Here is a 16570-nt window from a genome sequence, read left to right on the forward strand (position 1 = left end):
AGTCCTTCATTCAGTGTTAAACTTCTGGAAAATGGTTTAACCATGGAGGGCCAGCGCCAGGGGACTCCACTGAGATGGAATGATTTAACACTGAATGGAGGGATAGCAGCAGGGGACTGCAGGCACTATAACCACTTCAATGAGAAGGAATGGAGGAACAGTGTCAGGGGACTTCAGGCACTTTAACCACTTCAATGAGAAGGCATGGTTTTAACACTGAATGGAGGGACAGCACCAGGGGACTTCAGGCACTATAACCACTTCAATGAGAAGGAATGGAGGAACAGTGTCAGGGGACTTCAGGCACTTTAACCACTTCAATGAGAAGGCATGGTTTAACACTGAATGGAGGGACAGCACCAGGGGACTTCAGGCACTATAACCACTTCAATGAGAAGGAATGGTTTAACATTGAATGGAGGTACAGCGTCAGGGGACTCCAGGCACTATAACCACTTCAATGAGAAGCAATGGTTTAACACTGAATGGAGGGACAGCACCAGGGGACTTCAGGCCCTATAACCACTTCAATGAGAAGGAATGGTTTAACATTGAATGGAGGAACAGCGTCAGGGGACTTCAGGCACTATAACCACTTCAATGAGAAGGAATGGAGGAACAGTGTCAGGGGACTTCAGGCACTATAACCACTTCAATGAGAACGCATTGTTTAACACTGAATGGAGGGACAGCGCCAGGGGACTTCGGGCACTGTAACCACTTCAATGAGAAGCAATGGTTTAACACTGAATGGAGGAACAGCGTCAGGGGACTTCAGGCACTATAACCACTTCAATGAGAAGGCATGGTTATAGTGCCGACAGTGTTCCTTTAATAAATAGAGTACAGTAAAAATGTAGTGTAATAGAGTCATAAATGTTATTCTGATAAAATTTATTTCTTAATAACCACTCTTGGAGAAAAAAGCAAGCATTAAAATATTTACTAATTTTTACAAAAGAAAGGTCTTCCCAGGGGAATTTTATCTTCCCCACACGCTGTTACTGGAATATTTTCATGGTGGCACCAAGAGCAGGAAATGAGAAGGCCAATGTGATTTTTGGAAGATCTTGGCGCCACCATCTTACGATTCAGCAGTTATCTGCTCGGGAAAATAGGTCTGGAGCCCTGATTGTTCGTTACAAACGGTCATAAGTCGTCAGTAAATCTTATACAGAGGAATGATGCCTATTCAGTAGAACCCCTCCCTCCTTCCTTGCCCTTTGGGCTAGTACAAGTTTCTGGCTCTGCATGAACTCCTGCGCAGTGTCTGCATTGAGAGTTAGTAATATGACATCACGTCCTCCAGCACTGCAATTCATTGGATCATTGGAACAGGAGTCCTTTAACCACTTAGGGACACATGACGTGTGACATGTCATGTTTCCTTTTTATTTCAGAAGTTTGGTCCTTAAGGGGTTAAACTCTAGGCCCAGAAATAAAGTGAGTTCCTCGGTATACATTGTTACCTCTGAAAGTGGACTTTGTTTCATGTCTTCCCAGAAATTACCATTTAAGTCCACTGTCAGCCAAAACGTGAATCCATGGGTGAACAAAGCAGACATGTCAAGACATTAAGTTAAAATGTGCATGTCAGATATGGATATGGACAATTTCAGCTATATTCTTTGCAATCTCTACGTATTGAATTACTGCTGGATTTGTTACCAAACGCCAATGGTGTAACAACTGGAGTTGTTGCAGACCCTAAATCATTGTTTCTTATGTGTTTTTTTAGTGGGTCCTCATTGTTAAGAAAAGACACCTCCTATTTCAGTCCCGGGGTAACTACCTACAATAATATGTTTATTGTATGAAGGGCCTTCATCATGGCTCCGAAGTTACAAGTGAAACCTCATTGTCCTCCTCATTGGGGGACAAGAAGCCCAAATAGAGTTGGGTACGATAAAATATAATAAAAAAAAAGCTGAGCCCATGACAGAGTCGCTTGAATGTTATCAAATATTTTCTTTCTTTTCGACTATAAGTCACTTTTACAAGGGTAGCAGTGATTTAGAGGTCATGTAGTTCCCCTCTTACTTTATATTGGATCATACACACCATGCACTCACTGAGTACGAATCTAGTATAGTGTGGGTGTATTTGATCTGATCATTAAGATTGCAGCTGTATCATACAGAGTTCAGGTTGGGTGAGCATCTTGGAAAATGTAGTTGACACAAATCTGCTGTGTCAGGTTGGCCATCAGTTCAAAGTAAAAAAAATAAAAAAATTTAGAAAGACAAGTCTGTTTGTTGAGTTACGTTCTATCAACAGGTAATCTATTTGGAGATGTTCTGATCAGAGGTGGCAGTTGTCCAATCTGCGATATCGTACCATCTTCCCGTGCCATGGGAGTCTGTGTGTCTCTGTCTTGTTCGCTGTTCTCCTGTTAAGATGATGAAAGGGTCAGCTTTGGTGACAAATGAAAAACATGAAGATACCATACCTAAACGTGGAGAAGTTGTTACCTTTATGGTGATTCCTTGACTAATACTAAAGCTGAAGGTAACAGTAGAGGGGAACTTGCTCTCGGACGAATGCTGAATGGGTGGTAAATGGAAAGTTTTCACAGAAGGTTCTTCCATCTCAAATAGGGCCAAACGTTTCCTTAACATCTGCTGCACTCGAAGTACTGAGGAGACAGAGATGTCAATGAAATGAGAGGCATTGCCTTTTACTGCCTGAAATACACAAGTCATTGTGCCACGGATGACTTTTAAAAATATTAAATAAACAAGGCACATTTCTAATTGACTTATTTTGGTGAATCTTTATTGAACTGAAGACTAGTCCCTTCAGGGCAACTGTGGCGTTCATGTTTGCAGTGTTATGCTTATGAAGAAGACATCATGGGGGAAAAACTTTAATTTGCACATTATTCACTTACATGTTATCTAAAAAATTCACCACTGGGGTAACTTTGCCAAACTGGTTACTTTAACTGAGCCCCATATATAGTGTTATCTTTTATTTGTAAAAAGTAGTTTTTCACTGATTCTAGTACATTTTTCAGTCATTCTTCCTGAAACTCACAGATATCCAGGAATTCCATGATTCGTTCAGGAAGAATTAATGTAACAATTATTGGAGACACGCTGATCTTTGGCTGAAAGCTTGTCATTGGCATAAAAACATGGCAACATACGGTAATTATTTTCAGAGGAATTTTCTAAACCATAACAGAAAGAATGAAGCAGATGATGTCAGTTAGGGAAACGCTTCCACTGATTCCATTAAAAAAACTCTATTAAATTTATGAGCCTACATGGGAGTCTCTGGGCACTGGCCGGCGAGCGGATCTGCCATGCCTTCCGAAAGCCAGCCCAGAAAGGAAGCAGTGAGTCACAGAGCGAGTCCTGAAGATGGTTGAAAACAGCTAATGAAGGAATCTCTGACTGCTCTGCACTTTCTGTGTCTTGTAGGGATTTCTGGAGTATTTCTGAGGATAACTGTGAAATGGACAAAATATAAGATGTATTTACCGTTCAATATTGCACAACTTTACATATACAGTAGACCAGTTTCTACCAATAGGTAACACAAAAAGATGGAGAGCCAGTAGCTTTTACCTATCGTGCTTTATACAAATGGTGACTAGGTATAAAGTGAACAGATTGAGACTATATTATAAATGTACTATCCCATGGCACAGGAGAGACCTTTGGGTTAGTAAAATGTTTGTAAAGGGATCCCAGAAATCCCACTATAAAACCAGATTCGAAGTGCCAAACTCTTTACATAGGAAAGGTGGACACTGAGATGTCAGCAATAGTGACTGAATCTAATTCTTACCTTTGTCATTCTTATAATCTTACCAAACAGGAGTGGGTTGTAGCATTGATTTATAGGTTTGTGATGTTGAGCGTCTGCTTGTATGTGGCGCGCTCCATATGCTCTATAGTCAATTAATGATTTGCATCAAAACCTAGAACGTATACTATATCCTTGACTTGATGATTACACATTTTTTTAAGGAAATTGTAATGGATTGAAGGAGATTGAGGTGGTTTCCCAAGGCTCAGTGGTTCATACCTGCAGGACCGGGTTTGTTAGTGGGAACAGAAATTTCTCCTTTATCACCTTGACCTTCTTCTTGAGCAACACTCGATCTGGCATGGCATGATGGACATTTCTGAACTTCTGCACCTCCAGGCAGCAGAACAGGTTGTTTTCTAAAAGTGGGAGGTCCTCTTGGGGTCCATAAGTCTGAAGGTGCCTTAGAAAATGTAGCACTTCTGGTGTAGGCCACCCTTGAGAAGCTACTTGAATTGCCCGGTTAAACGTGGCCTTGTCTTCTTCACTCGGCTGTGTCTTTACAGGGTGACAGTTGTTATTCTTTCTACCATGGAGGCGCGTGATGATAATTTTGGTGGATATAACCTTAAGAATTGGTTTAAGACGGATCCAACCCTCATTTCCAGTCTCTTCCACTCCATAGTCCTTTAGCCTCCCCGCCATTTCACTCCAAAATTTACCAAATGACTCTGCTAGGAGCCCACCGAGGAAGCTAATGGTTTCCCCCAAGCAGGGTCTGCTTATTCTACCCTTTGAAAGTTCATTTTCTATGCGTTTCCCAAGTCCTTTTGCAAATGGCTTCTGAAAGCTGTCAAGCTCCAAGGTCTTCTGCACTAAGTCCAACAATCTCCGGTCTCCCTTAGCATCTGTTAGAGCATGAAGGAGCTCCAGGGCTTTTAGAAGCTCTGGTTCTTCTGTGTTTTGCACTGTCTTTCGGTAAACCTTGTATACTTCTCGGTGCTGCAGCATCTCCAGGGGGGCCGTGGCATCATACTGAGGACCACCAGCCAATTGTGACACTTGGCTGGGATGAATAAACCTCTTTTTGTTTCTTCTAAGATTTGTTGTCCCTTCATGGTAGCTAACACTTCTATATTCATTTTCTATTGAATTCCTGTCAATATAAAATATCTGTGAATATCTAACATTACAATTCTACAATTCTTTGATATTTTCAAAGGTGGAAATGTATTTTAATGTGTTAAATACCCTGATGTACCCAGGTTGTCTACTTTCTGCAGATATATACTTTCAGTAATGGTTTGGGATTTTGTGACCATTATTAATGTTATAGACTCAGCACACTACATTTTACATGTGTCCAAAAATAAATGAAATTATGAACATGTGAGTTATTTGTAACAGTGAGGACTAATAAGTGAGACTATTTAGAGGGTTTTTTAGTTGCACTAACATTATTATAAGCAAAGTTATAGAAAGAATGTTTTTTTACCATTTTATTCATATGTAAAGCTGTTGTAGGCATGCATATAGGATATCAGAAGAAAGCCTTTATAATTATAATATAATAATATAATAATAAAGCCTGTCCATGATATTAAGACAGCACTCAAACAGAAAGGGTTAAACTACAATGGAAGAAACACAGACAAAGCCCTATTCATGAATGCACGGTATATTGAAAGAGGCTCAGTCACATATTGATTAGTAGCCTTAATAGTCTTTGAAGAAGAATTAAGCCGTGAATCACCGTAATTCAAAGTGATTTTTAGCCCAAAATTGCCTGAAAGGTAAAATCCTGCAATTCGTTAGGCTCATCTGAAATTAGAATTTCTCCGATTTTTGACAGGACACAGGATTTAAATCACAGACACACTATTACATTGAAAATTCATAGAAGCAAAATATTGCAATTTTTACAAAATGTTGTAAACAGATTAAATATAACAAGAAATACAGTGTTTTCTCACAATATGCACCTTTTTTGATATCATTAAAGTAGATTTGTTTACGAAGATATTATCTCGTCTTAGCAAGTCTACATTTTCCAATAAAAGCATTTTAGGAGCTGACCAGACGCTACCACATGCAGCTCCGGCTCAGGACCCCAAAAAAGAGCACAAATCTGAATATTTGTATTCATTGTGGGCCGCATGTTTGACGTGCTTGATGTAGATTTTAGACGCTGTTTTAGGCAAAGGCAATTCATATCATGTATGATTAGAGACCGTACTATGCTTGCACGTACTTAATTGGAACATACGTTTTACATTATCTCTCTTCTAACCTTGTCTAAGACGGCTATGTTATGCACTGCTATAATATGCTTAATATATACCGAGAATTGTTAAATGAAACAATAAAAAACGATTTAAAACCAAAAAAGCATTTTAGGCAAATTTCCAGATTTGGAAACTGAAATACACATTTCCCTAATTCTGTTCAGTTTTTTTATTTTCTATAAACAATGATAAACATATATTGGGTGTTGCTGCACTAATGGGTAAGTACACTTTATATAGTTTACCTTTGCTGCCCCATCTTGTCAGGCCTGCGTTCTCTGCCAGTCTGGTCCTGCGTCTCATGGAATATGGTGGGAAAGCAGTACCTGAAACAGAAATCACATTCATAATCATCAACTCTTAATGATCAAAATCATCGTAGAAAGGTAGAGAAAGGTAGGGACGTATCTGAACTTGGGGTTTGGATTGAACCTGTTAGATCGCTGGATCACCTTTACTTTTGTGTCCAGTGTTGGAATGTGGGCTTATGGTGCACTCATCCTCCCCTAAGTCAATCCAATAATATGAGTCTATGTGTCTGCAGGGGCACATGGTTGGTGTAATATAATTAATGATAATAGTTATAATAGCTTGCTAGTAAGCAGTTTGGTCCTTGTACTTACAGCTGACTTCTCCCAGGATTAATGATATCTAGTTAGTGGGGGGTTATGGGTAGCAGAAGTGTTCCTGATCGTTATAGGACTATAAAAGGTCTGACATACTCTACATGTACATAGACATACATTATTATGTAACATACACACAGTGACACATTACATTCATACATTGTTATATTACATACACACACTGATCCTGTCCCATCTCACCTTATCAGATCTCTCTCCCCTTGTCTTGTGCCTACCCAAACACACATCGTTAACTGCTCTCTCTCTTCTGGCACTGTTCCTGCTGACCTTAAACATGCCACTGTATTAGCTATCCTGAAAAAACCATCTCTTGACCCGTCCTCCCCCTCTAACTATCGTCCCATATCCCTGCTCCCTTTCTCATCAAAGCTTTTGGAAAGACTTGTCTTTACCCGTGTGTCTCACTTCCTTAATTCCAACTCTCTCCTTGATCCTCTTCAGTCTGGCTTCCGCCCTCTCCACTCTACTGAGACCGCTCTTATCAAAGTGACTAATGACCTAATCTCTGCTAAATCCAAAGGTCACTACTCCATATTAATTCTCCTTGACCTCTCTGCTGCCTTTGACACAGTTGATCATGCTCTCCTCCTTCAAACTCTTCAATCGCTCGGTCTCTGTGACTCTGTCCTCTCTTGGTTTTCCTCTTATCTCTCCCAACGCTCATTCAGTGTCTCCTTTTCCAAGGATACCTCCTCCCCTCGTCCTGTCTCTGTTGGAGTTCCTCAAGGCTCTGTCCTCGGTCCCCTTCTATTTTCTCTTTATACTGCCTCTCTTGGAAAACTTATTGCCTCTTTTGGATTCCACTACCACTTGTACGCTGATGACACTCAGATATACCTCTCCTCCCCAGACCTCTCCCCTGCCGTTCTGCAACGTGTCACTGCTTGCCTTTCTTCCATCTCTGACTGGATGTCGTCACGCTTTCTCAAACTTAACCTCTCCAAAACTGAACTCCTTGTCTTTCCTCCTCCTAATACTGATCCTCCTCTCTCGCTCTCCCTTCAAGTCAGTGATATCCACATAAGTCCATCCCTGCAAGCGCGCTGTCTTGGCGTCATACTTGACTCTGGTCTCACCTTTGAGTCTCACATCCAGTTTGTTGCCAAGTCCTGTAGGTTCCAACTCAAAAACATAGCCCGCATCCGCCCCTTTCTTATGCAAGATGCTACCAAGGAGCTTGTCCATGCTCTAGTAATTTCCCGCATGGATTACTGTAACCCTCTCCTGATTGGTCTCCCCAAAAGCCGTATTACCCCGCTACAGTCTGTAATGAATGCTGCAGCTAGACTGATTTTCCTCTCTAGTCGGTCCTCTCACACCTCGCCCCTCTGCCAGTCCTTACATTGGCTCCGTGTATCCTATAGGAGTCAATTCAAAGTGCTAACCCATACATTTAAAGCACTGAACAATTCCAGCCCCTCTTATATCTCTTCACTGATCCATAGGTATGCCCCTCCTCGTACCCTCCGCTCTGCCCGCGACCACCTCCTGACCGCTGCTCGCACCCGTACGGCCAACTCGCGCTTGCAGGACCTCTCATGGACGGCTCCTCTCCTATGGAATAACTTGCTTACTGCCATCAGACTCTCCCCTAGTCTTCAATCATTTAAGAAGGGCCTTAAAACCCATCTCTTCAGGAAAGCGTATGGCCTCCCAGAGTAATCTCTCCCTTACATACCTGTCTCTTGCTCTCCTATGGGATAGTGCTTTGCTCTCTCCTCCAGCTCTGCTTCACTCCTACTTGATATTTCCTGTCCTAATGTTTCTAATACCCCACCTCCTATAGACTGTAAGCTCATTTGAGCAGGGTCCTCTTCAACCTATTATTCCTGTAAGTTTTCTTGTAATTGTCTTATTTATTGTTACATCCCCCCCTCTCAAAATATTGTAAAGCGCTATGTAATCTGTTGGCGCTATATAAATGCCAATAATAATAATAATAATAATACATTGTCACATTACATACACACACTGATACATTACATTCATATATTGTCACGTTACATACACACACTGACACATTACATTCATACATTGTCTGTTACATACACACACTGACACATTACATTCATACATTGTTTGTTACATACACACGCTGACACATTACATTAAACCATTGTCATATATTTACAGCATGCTGCGTTCATGCTTCATCACACTAAACATTCATCCAGTCTTACACTATACACACAAACTGACACACTATATTCATACACTATACATGCATGCACTGATACATTGTAACTATACATACATGTACTGATACAGTGTCACTATACATACATGCACTGACACATTGTAACTATACATACATGCACTGACACATTGTCACTATACATACATGTACTGACACATTGCCACTATACATGCATGCACTGACACATTGTCACTATACATGCATGCACTGACACATTGTCACTATACATACATGTACTGACACATTGCCACTATACATGCAGGCACTGACACATTGTCACTATACATACATGTACTGATACATTGTAACTATAAATACATGTACTAATACATTGTCACTATACATACATGTACTGACACATTGCCACTATACATGCATGCACTGACACATTGTAACTATACATACATGTACTGACACATTGCCACTATACATGCATGCACTGACACATTGTCACTATACATACATGTACTGATACATTGTAACTATAAATACATGTACTAATACATTGTCACTATACATACATGTACTGACACATTGCCATTATACATGCATTCACTGACACATTGTAACTATACATACATGTACTGACACATTGTCACTATACATACATGCACTGACACATTGCCACTATACATGCATGCACTGACACATTGCCACTATACATGCATGTAATGATACAATGTAACTATACATACATGTGCTGATACATTGTCACTATACATACATGTACTGACACATTGCCACTATGCATGTATGCACTGACACATTGTAACTATACATACATGCACTGATACATTTTAACTATACATACATGTACTGACACATTTTCACTATACATACATGTACTGATACATTGTAACTATAAATACATGTACTAATACATTGTCACTATACATACATGTACTGACACATTGCCACTATACATACATACACTGATACATTGTAACTATACATACATGTACTGATACATTGTCACTATACATACATGTACTAATACATTGTAACTATACATACATGTACTGAAACATTGAAACTATACATGCATGTACTGACACATTGTCACTACACATACATGTACTGATACATTGTCACTATACATACATGTACTAATACATTGTAACTATACATACATGTACTGAAACATTGAAACTATACATGCATGTACTGACACATTGTCACTACACATACATGTACTGATACATTGTCACTATACATACATGTACTAATACATTGTAACTATACATACATGTACTAATACATTGTAACTATACATACATGTACTGACACATTGTCACTATACATACATACACTGATACATTGTAACTATACATACATGTACTGATACATTGTCACTACACATACATGTACTGATACATTGTCACTATACATACATGTACTAATACATTGTAACTATACATACATGTACTGAAACATTGAAACTATACATGCATGTACTGACACATTGTCACTACACATACATGTACTGATACATTGTCACTATACATACATGTACTAATACATTGTAACTATACATACATGTACTGAAACATTGAAACTATACATGCATGTACTGACACATTGTCACTACACATACATGTACTGATACATTGTCACTATACATACATGTACTAATACATTGTAACTATACATACATGTACTGACACATTTGAACTATACATACATGTACTGACACATTGTCACTATACATACATGTACTGATACATTGTAACTATAAATACATGTACTAATACATTGTCACTATACATACATGTACTGACACATTGCCACTATACATACATACACTGATACATTGTAACTATACATACATGTACTGACACATTGTCACTATACATACATGTACTGACACATTGTAACTATAAATACATGTACTAATACATTGTCACTATACATACATGTACTGACACATTGCCACTATACATACATACACTGATACATTGTAACTATACATACATGTACTGACACATTGTCACTACACATACATGCACTGATACATTGTAACTATAAATATATGTACTAATACATTGTCACTATACATACATACACTGATACATTGTAACTATACATACATGTACTGATACATTGTCACTACACATACATGTACTGATACATTGTCACTATACATGCATGTACTGATACATTGTCACTATACATACATGTACTAATACATTGTAACTATACATACATGTACTGAAACATTGAAACTATACATGCATGTACTGACACATTGTCACTATACATACATGTACTGATACATTGTCACTATACATACATGCACTGATACATTGAAACTATACATGCATGTACTGACACATTGTCACTATACATACATGCACTGATACATTGCCACTATGCATACATTTGCTGATACATTGTCACTCTACATACATGTACTGACACATTGCCACTATACATACATACAATGATACATTGTAACTATACATACATGTACTGACACATTGTCACTACACATACATGTACTGATACATTGTAACTATAAATATATGTACTAATACATTGTCACTATACATACATACATACACTGATACATTGTAACTATACATACATGTACTGATACATTGTCACTACACATACATGTACTGATACATTGTCACTATACATACATGTACTAATACATTGTAACTATACATACATGTACTGAAACATTGAAACTATACATGCATGTACTGACACATTGTCACTATACATACATGTACTGATACATTGTCACTATACATACATGTACTAATACATTGTCACTATACATACATGTACTAATACATTGTCACTATACATACATGCACTGATACATTGAAAATATACATGCATGTACTGACACATTGTCACTATACATACATGCACTGATACATTGCCACTATGCATACATTTGCTGATACATTGTCACTCTACATACATGTGCTGATACACTACATTCATGCTTTCCTTTGGTGCAGACACATTCTGACACTATAACTGACACACTCACTATATGATCTCATAGACTACATACATGCTCATGTAGAATCGTCTTGTTACAAGGAGTAGATGGAGAGTACATGCAGACAGACATGCTGTAGATTTACTGGGTTTTCTTGTAATAACAAAGAGCAGAAATAGATCAGTCACTATAGAAACAAACAGGGTTAATCCTCACTGGAATAACGCTGCAATAAGTACACGCACTGACACATTACATTGATTCATTGTCACTTTACATTCATACATTGTCACTTTACATTCATACATTGTCACTTTACATACATACACTGACACATTACATTCATACACTGTCACGCTACATACATACACTGACACATTACATTCATACACTGTCATGCTACATACATACATTGTCCGTTACATTCATACATTGTCCATTACATACAGACACTGACACATTACATTTATACATTGTTATGTTAGATACACACACTGACACATTACATTCATACATTGTCACTTTACATACAGACACTGACACATTACATTCATACACTGTCACGCTACATACATACACTGACACATTACATTCATACACTGTCATGCTACATACATACATTGTCCGTTACATTCATACATTGTCCATTACATACAGACACTGACACATTACATTTATACATTGTTATGTTAGATACAGACACTGACACATTACATCCATTCATTGTCACATTACATACAGACACTGACACATTACATTCATACACTGTCACGCTACATACATACATTGTCCATTACATACACACACTGACACATTACATTCATTCATTGTCCGTTACACACACAGACACTGACACATTACATTCATACATTTTCATGTTACACACACACACTGACACATTACATTCATACATTGTCACAGTACATACAGACACTGGCACATTACATACAGACACTGACACATTACATTCATACATTGTCACAGTACATACAGACACTCACACATAACATTTGTATATTGTTGTGTTACATACACACAGAATAACCCTGCAAGCTCTGATAACTGATAAGCACCCCAGGTTTGAGCTCTGCCCAGAGTATCTCTGAGAATCAGCTTTCTAACTGACAGGGAATTCTAAATAGAATGTAGGGGGTTATTTTCCTCTTACCCCATGTTAGTACACATTGCAGTTGATCTCCACGTGCTACGGATTGTCCACATTGTGTCTGCATGTCTCTGTTTTTCATTGCGTGTAAAGGAAATGCTAGTTGCTGGCTTGGACCTGCGGGCTGTGTATCACCTGACATCTCAAGTGTCCCTGGGCCCTGGGAGATTACATCAGCAGATTAACAAGACTCTTGGCTCTTCTCATCTGCCAGAGCCAAGGGACTGGTTGGATGGCTCACCCAGTGCACCAAGGGATGCTGATAAAACTAATTCCAGTCTGGATTTTGCTAACACATTGCCTGTTACAGGCCCATGATACTTTAAGGAATTGGTGATCCCTCTTTGCTAGTATATAGTGGTGGGTACCCTGGTGGTGGGTACATCTAGTTGAGGAATATCTGTGCCTTTCTCAACCCTTTCGCATTTCTCACCCTCAAGATGGTTCCCATTGACGGCGGCCCTGGACAAATGCCTACATTGTCTCTTGGATAAAGTTGCCCTCCTAATAGACAATGTCTGCATGGCAGCCGCTTATCTGCAGGGAAGGAACTTACTCCAGGAACATGGAGATGTCATAATGCAGGAACCGAATCCAAGGCTGGCACAGAGCCGCCAGCGCCATCTGACTCGCCGACCCCAAATCCGGGAGTGCTTTACCTTGTAGATGAGAATTTGGGAACCACGAGCTTCTATGTTTGTCTCCTGGAGACCTGCAGCTGGTTTCTGGACAAAATAAATCATAGGTTAACTTGTCTGGGTTTGCATTTAATTTAATTAGATTTTTTCCACCTTTGACGTAAATAGTGTTTGGAAACAAAATGGTGCTCACACCACTTAATATGTATTTTAAACAGTGTACGAATTTTAAGACATCCTCCGGATTTAGACTGTGTGCCATAAAACTGTCTAGAGTTATCTTAACCCGTACAAGTAATAAGGTAACAAGATGAAACAATAAGGGGTCTGCTAGGAAAACACTCCTCAGCGTATGCAAATATGTCTATAGTGCTGATTCTATATAGAAATGTTAAAATTATAATTATCTCTCGAGTATAAATCACTTTATGTAAGGTAACACATGCTCTTTAAACAACATGTAACTCACAGTATGCACTCTATGAATTCATTAAATAAACTATGATAAGCTAACAGGCAAACATCCTGCGATAGTGTTCTATTTTATTATAGTTTACATCATAGAATATTGTATTGGCGTTCAACGAAATATACAGAAAATGTGAAAAACAGCTCTGCCCCTAAAAAAGTGATCCTAATTACTGACCCCAAATTAAATATTCAGTTACAAACAAAATTCAATATACCGTATGTATTTTTTAACTCCTATTTTCAATAAATTGTATATAATTTTAACAATTTTTTTGTTTGTTTTTTTTTTTCTGTTTTCTACTTTGAGATATCCCACACAAGGCTGGTAAATATTAGTGATTGAGGCGCCCTGTGTGTTTTTTTATTGATTTTATCTAACCCCTGATTTCCCAACAACCAAACCTGGCGAAAACAAATACAGGAAATAAATGTGTAGGAATTCCAGCTGGACCTTCAAACTTCAGGATAGCCATGTATCTAATGCAGCTCTATGGATTTCAGTGTTTGTAGATATGTTTCTATCGGCGTATCTGCAATTGTCCTCCAGGTTTCTGGATTGAGAGTTTTGTAAAGCCATCCTCTCCTGCATGTCTCTTACCTGTCTGTGTGTGGCCAGGCCTGACGTGTAGGCCATCAGTATACCCGCTAGGTTGGTGTTGGCATGCACTGTTTGTTTGGTGTGATTCCCAGTCATTGAAATCACTCAATTCCTTCCATAGATAAAAAGCCTGAATCTTCTGCAGTGACTCAAACCTGTCAGTGAAAAATGTAACACGTCAGTTTATCCACTTACACGTGGCCTCGTCATTGGAATCTTTCATCTGGATATCACTGCACAGTGTTATCTATTACTGCACAGTCCATCTATTACGGCCGAGTCCCCATTATCACTGCACAGTCTAGTCTAGTACTGCCGAGTCCCCTTATCACTGCACAGTCTAATCTAGTACTGCCAAGTCCCCTTATCACTGCACAGTCTAATCTAGTACTGCCAAGTCCCCTTATCACTGCACAGTCTAATCTAGTACTGCCAAGTCTCTTTATCACTGTACAGTCTAATCTAGTACTGCCAAGTCCCCTTATCACTGCACAGTCTAATCTAGTACTGCCAAGTCTCTTTATCACTGTACAGTCTAATCTAGTACTGCCGAGTCCCCTTATCACTGTACAGTCTAATCTAGTACTGCCGAGTCCCCTTATCACTGTACAGTCTAATCTAGTACTGCCAAGTCCCCTTATCACTGCACAGTCTAATCTAGTACTGCCAAGTCCCCTTATCACTGTACAGTCTAATCTAGTACTGCCAAGTCCCATTATCACTGTACAGTCTAATCTAGTACTGCCAAGTCCCCTTATCACTGCACAGTCTAATCTAGTACTGCCAAGTCCCCTTATCACTGTACAGTCTAATCTAGTACTGCCAAGTCCCCTTATCACTGCACAGTCTAATCTAGTACTGCCAAGTCCCCTTATCACTGCACAGTCTAATCTAGTACTGCCAAGTCCCCTTATCACTGCACAGTCTAATCTAGTACTGCCAAGTCCCCTTATCACTGTACAGTCTAGTCTAGTACTGCCAAGTCTCTTTATCACTGTACAGTCTAATCTAGTACTGCCAAGTCTCTTTATCACTGTACAGTCTAATCTAGTACTGCCGAGTCCCCTTATCACTGTACAGTCTAATCTAGTACTGCCGAGTCCCTTTATCACTGTACAGTCTAATCTAGTACTGCCAAGTCCCCTTATCACTGCACAGTCTAATCTAGTACTGCCAAGTCCCCTTATCACTGCACAGTCTAATCTAGTACTGCCAAGTCCCCTTATCACTGCACAGTCTAATCTAGTACTGCCAAGTCCCCTTATCACTGCACAGTCTAATCTAGTACTGCCAAGTCCCCTTATCACTGCACAGTCTAATCTAGTACTGCCAAGTCCCCTTATCACTGCACAGTCTAATCTAGTACTGCCAAGTCCCCTTATCACTGTACAGTCTAATCTAGTACTGCCAAGTCCCCTTATCACTGCACAGTCTAATCTAGTACTGCCAAGTCTCTTTATCACTGTACAGTCTAATCTAGTACTGCCAAGTCCCCTTATCACTGTACAGTCTAATCTAGTACTGCCAAGTCCCCTTATCACTGTACAGTCTAATCTAATACTGCCAAGTCTCTTTATCACTGTACAGTCTAATCTAGTACTGCCGAGTCCCCTTATCACTGTACAGTCTAATCTAGTACTGCCAAGTCCCCTTATCACTGCACAGTCTAATCTAGTACTGCCAAGTCCCCTTATCACTGTACAGTCTAATCTAGTACTGCCAAGTCCCCTTATCACTGCACAGTCTAATCTAGTACTGCCAAGTCCCCTTATCACTGCACAGTCTAATCTAGTACTGCCAAGTCCCCTTATCACTGCACAGTCTAATCTAGTACTGCCAAGTCCCCTTATCACTGCA

The 16570-nt window shown here is 39.4% G+C and overlaps 2 protein-coding genes across 4 annotated transcripts in view; both read right to left on the reverse strand.

The window, feature by feature from the left end:
- Positions 1–1921: 1921 nt before the first annotated feature.
- On the reverse strand, positions 1922–13909 carry LOC134587620 (uncharacterized). Of its 3 annotated transcripts, none has more exons than XM_063444131.1 (6): positions 13666–13909; positions 6287–6367; positions 4036–4912; positions 3269–3452; positions 2472–2635; positions 1922–2389 (listed from the first exon to the last, which is right to left on the reverse strand). In XM_063444131.1, the coding sequence occupies exons 2-6, from the start codon at positions 6298–6300 to the stop codon at positions 2261–2263; spliced, it is 1368 nt and encodes a 455-aa protein (XP_063300201.1). In that variant the 5' UTR covers positions 6301–6367; positions 13666–13909; the 3' UTR covers positions 1922–2260. The 3 variants fall into 3 exon arrangements, with proteins under 3 accessions (XP_063300201.1, XP_063300200.1, XP_063300199.1); XM_063444130.1 differs by having other exon boundaries at positions 1922–2386; positions 13563–13909; XM_063444129.1 differs by having other exon boundaries at positions 13563–13909.
- Positions 13910–14633: 724 nt separating this feature from the next.
- Positions 14634–16570, reverse strand: part of LOC134586452 (uncharacterized) — a 73568-nt gene continuing 71631 nt past the window's right edge. Inside the window, exon 13 of the mRNA XM_063441967.1 lies at positions 14634–14868. Within this exon, the coding sequence (XP_063298037.1) occupies positions 14634–14868 (235 nt within the window). The remainder of the gene's footprint in view (positions 14869–16570) is intronic.

The sequence above is a fragment of the Pelobates fuscus genome, chromosome 2 (genome assembly GCF_036172605.1).
Source record: "Pelobates fuscus isolate aPelFus1 chromosome 2, aPelFus1.pri, whole genome shotgun sequence".
NCBI lineage: Eukaryota > Metazoa > Chordata > Amphibia > Anura > Pelobatidae > Pelobates > Pelobates fuscus.

Coding starts and splice junctions, on each gene's coding strand:
- LOC134587620 (XM_063444129.1), bottom strand. CDS start 13,906: ATGGCACACAGTCTAAATCCGGAGGATGTCTTAAAATTCGTACACTGT. Junction 3,453..4,035: donor TAACAAACCCGGTCCTGCAG/GTATGAACCACT, acceptor TCCATTTCACAG/TTATCCTCAGAAATACTCCA. Junction 2,390..2,471: donor GTCAAGGAATCACCATAAAG/GTAACAACTTCT, acceptor TCATCTTAACAG/GAGAACAGCGAACAAGACAG.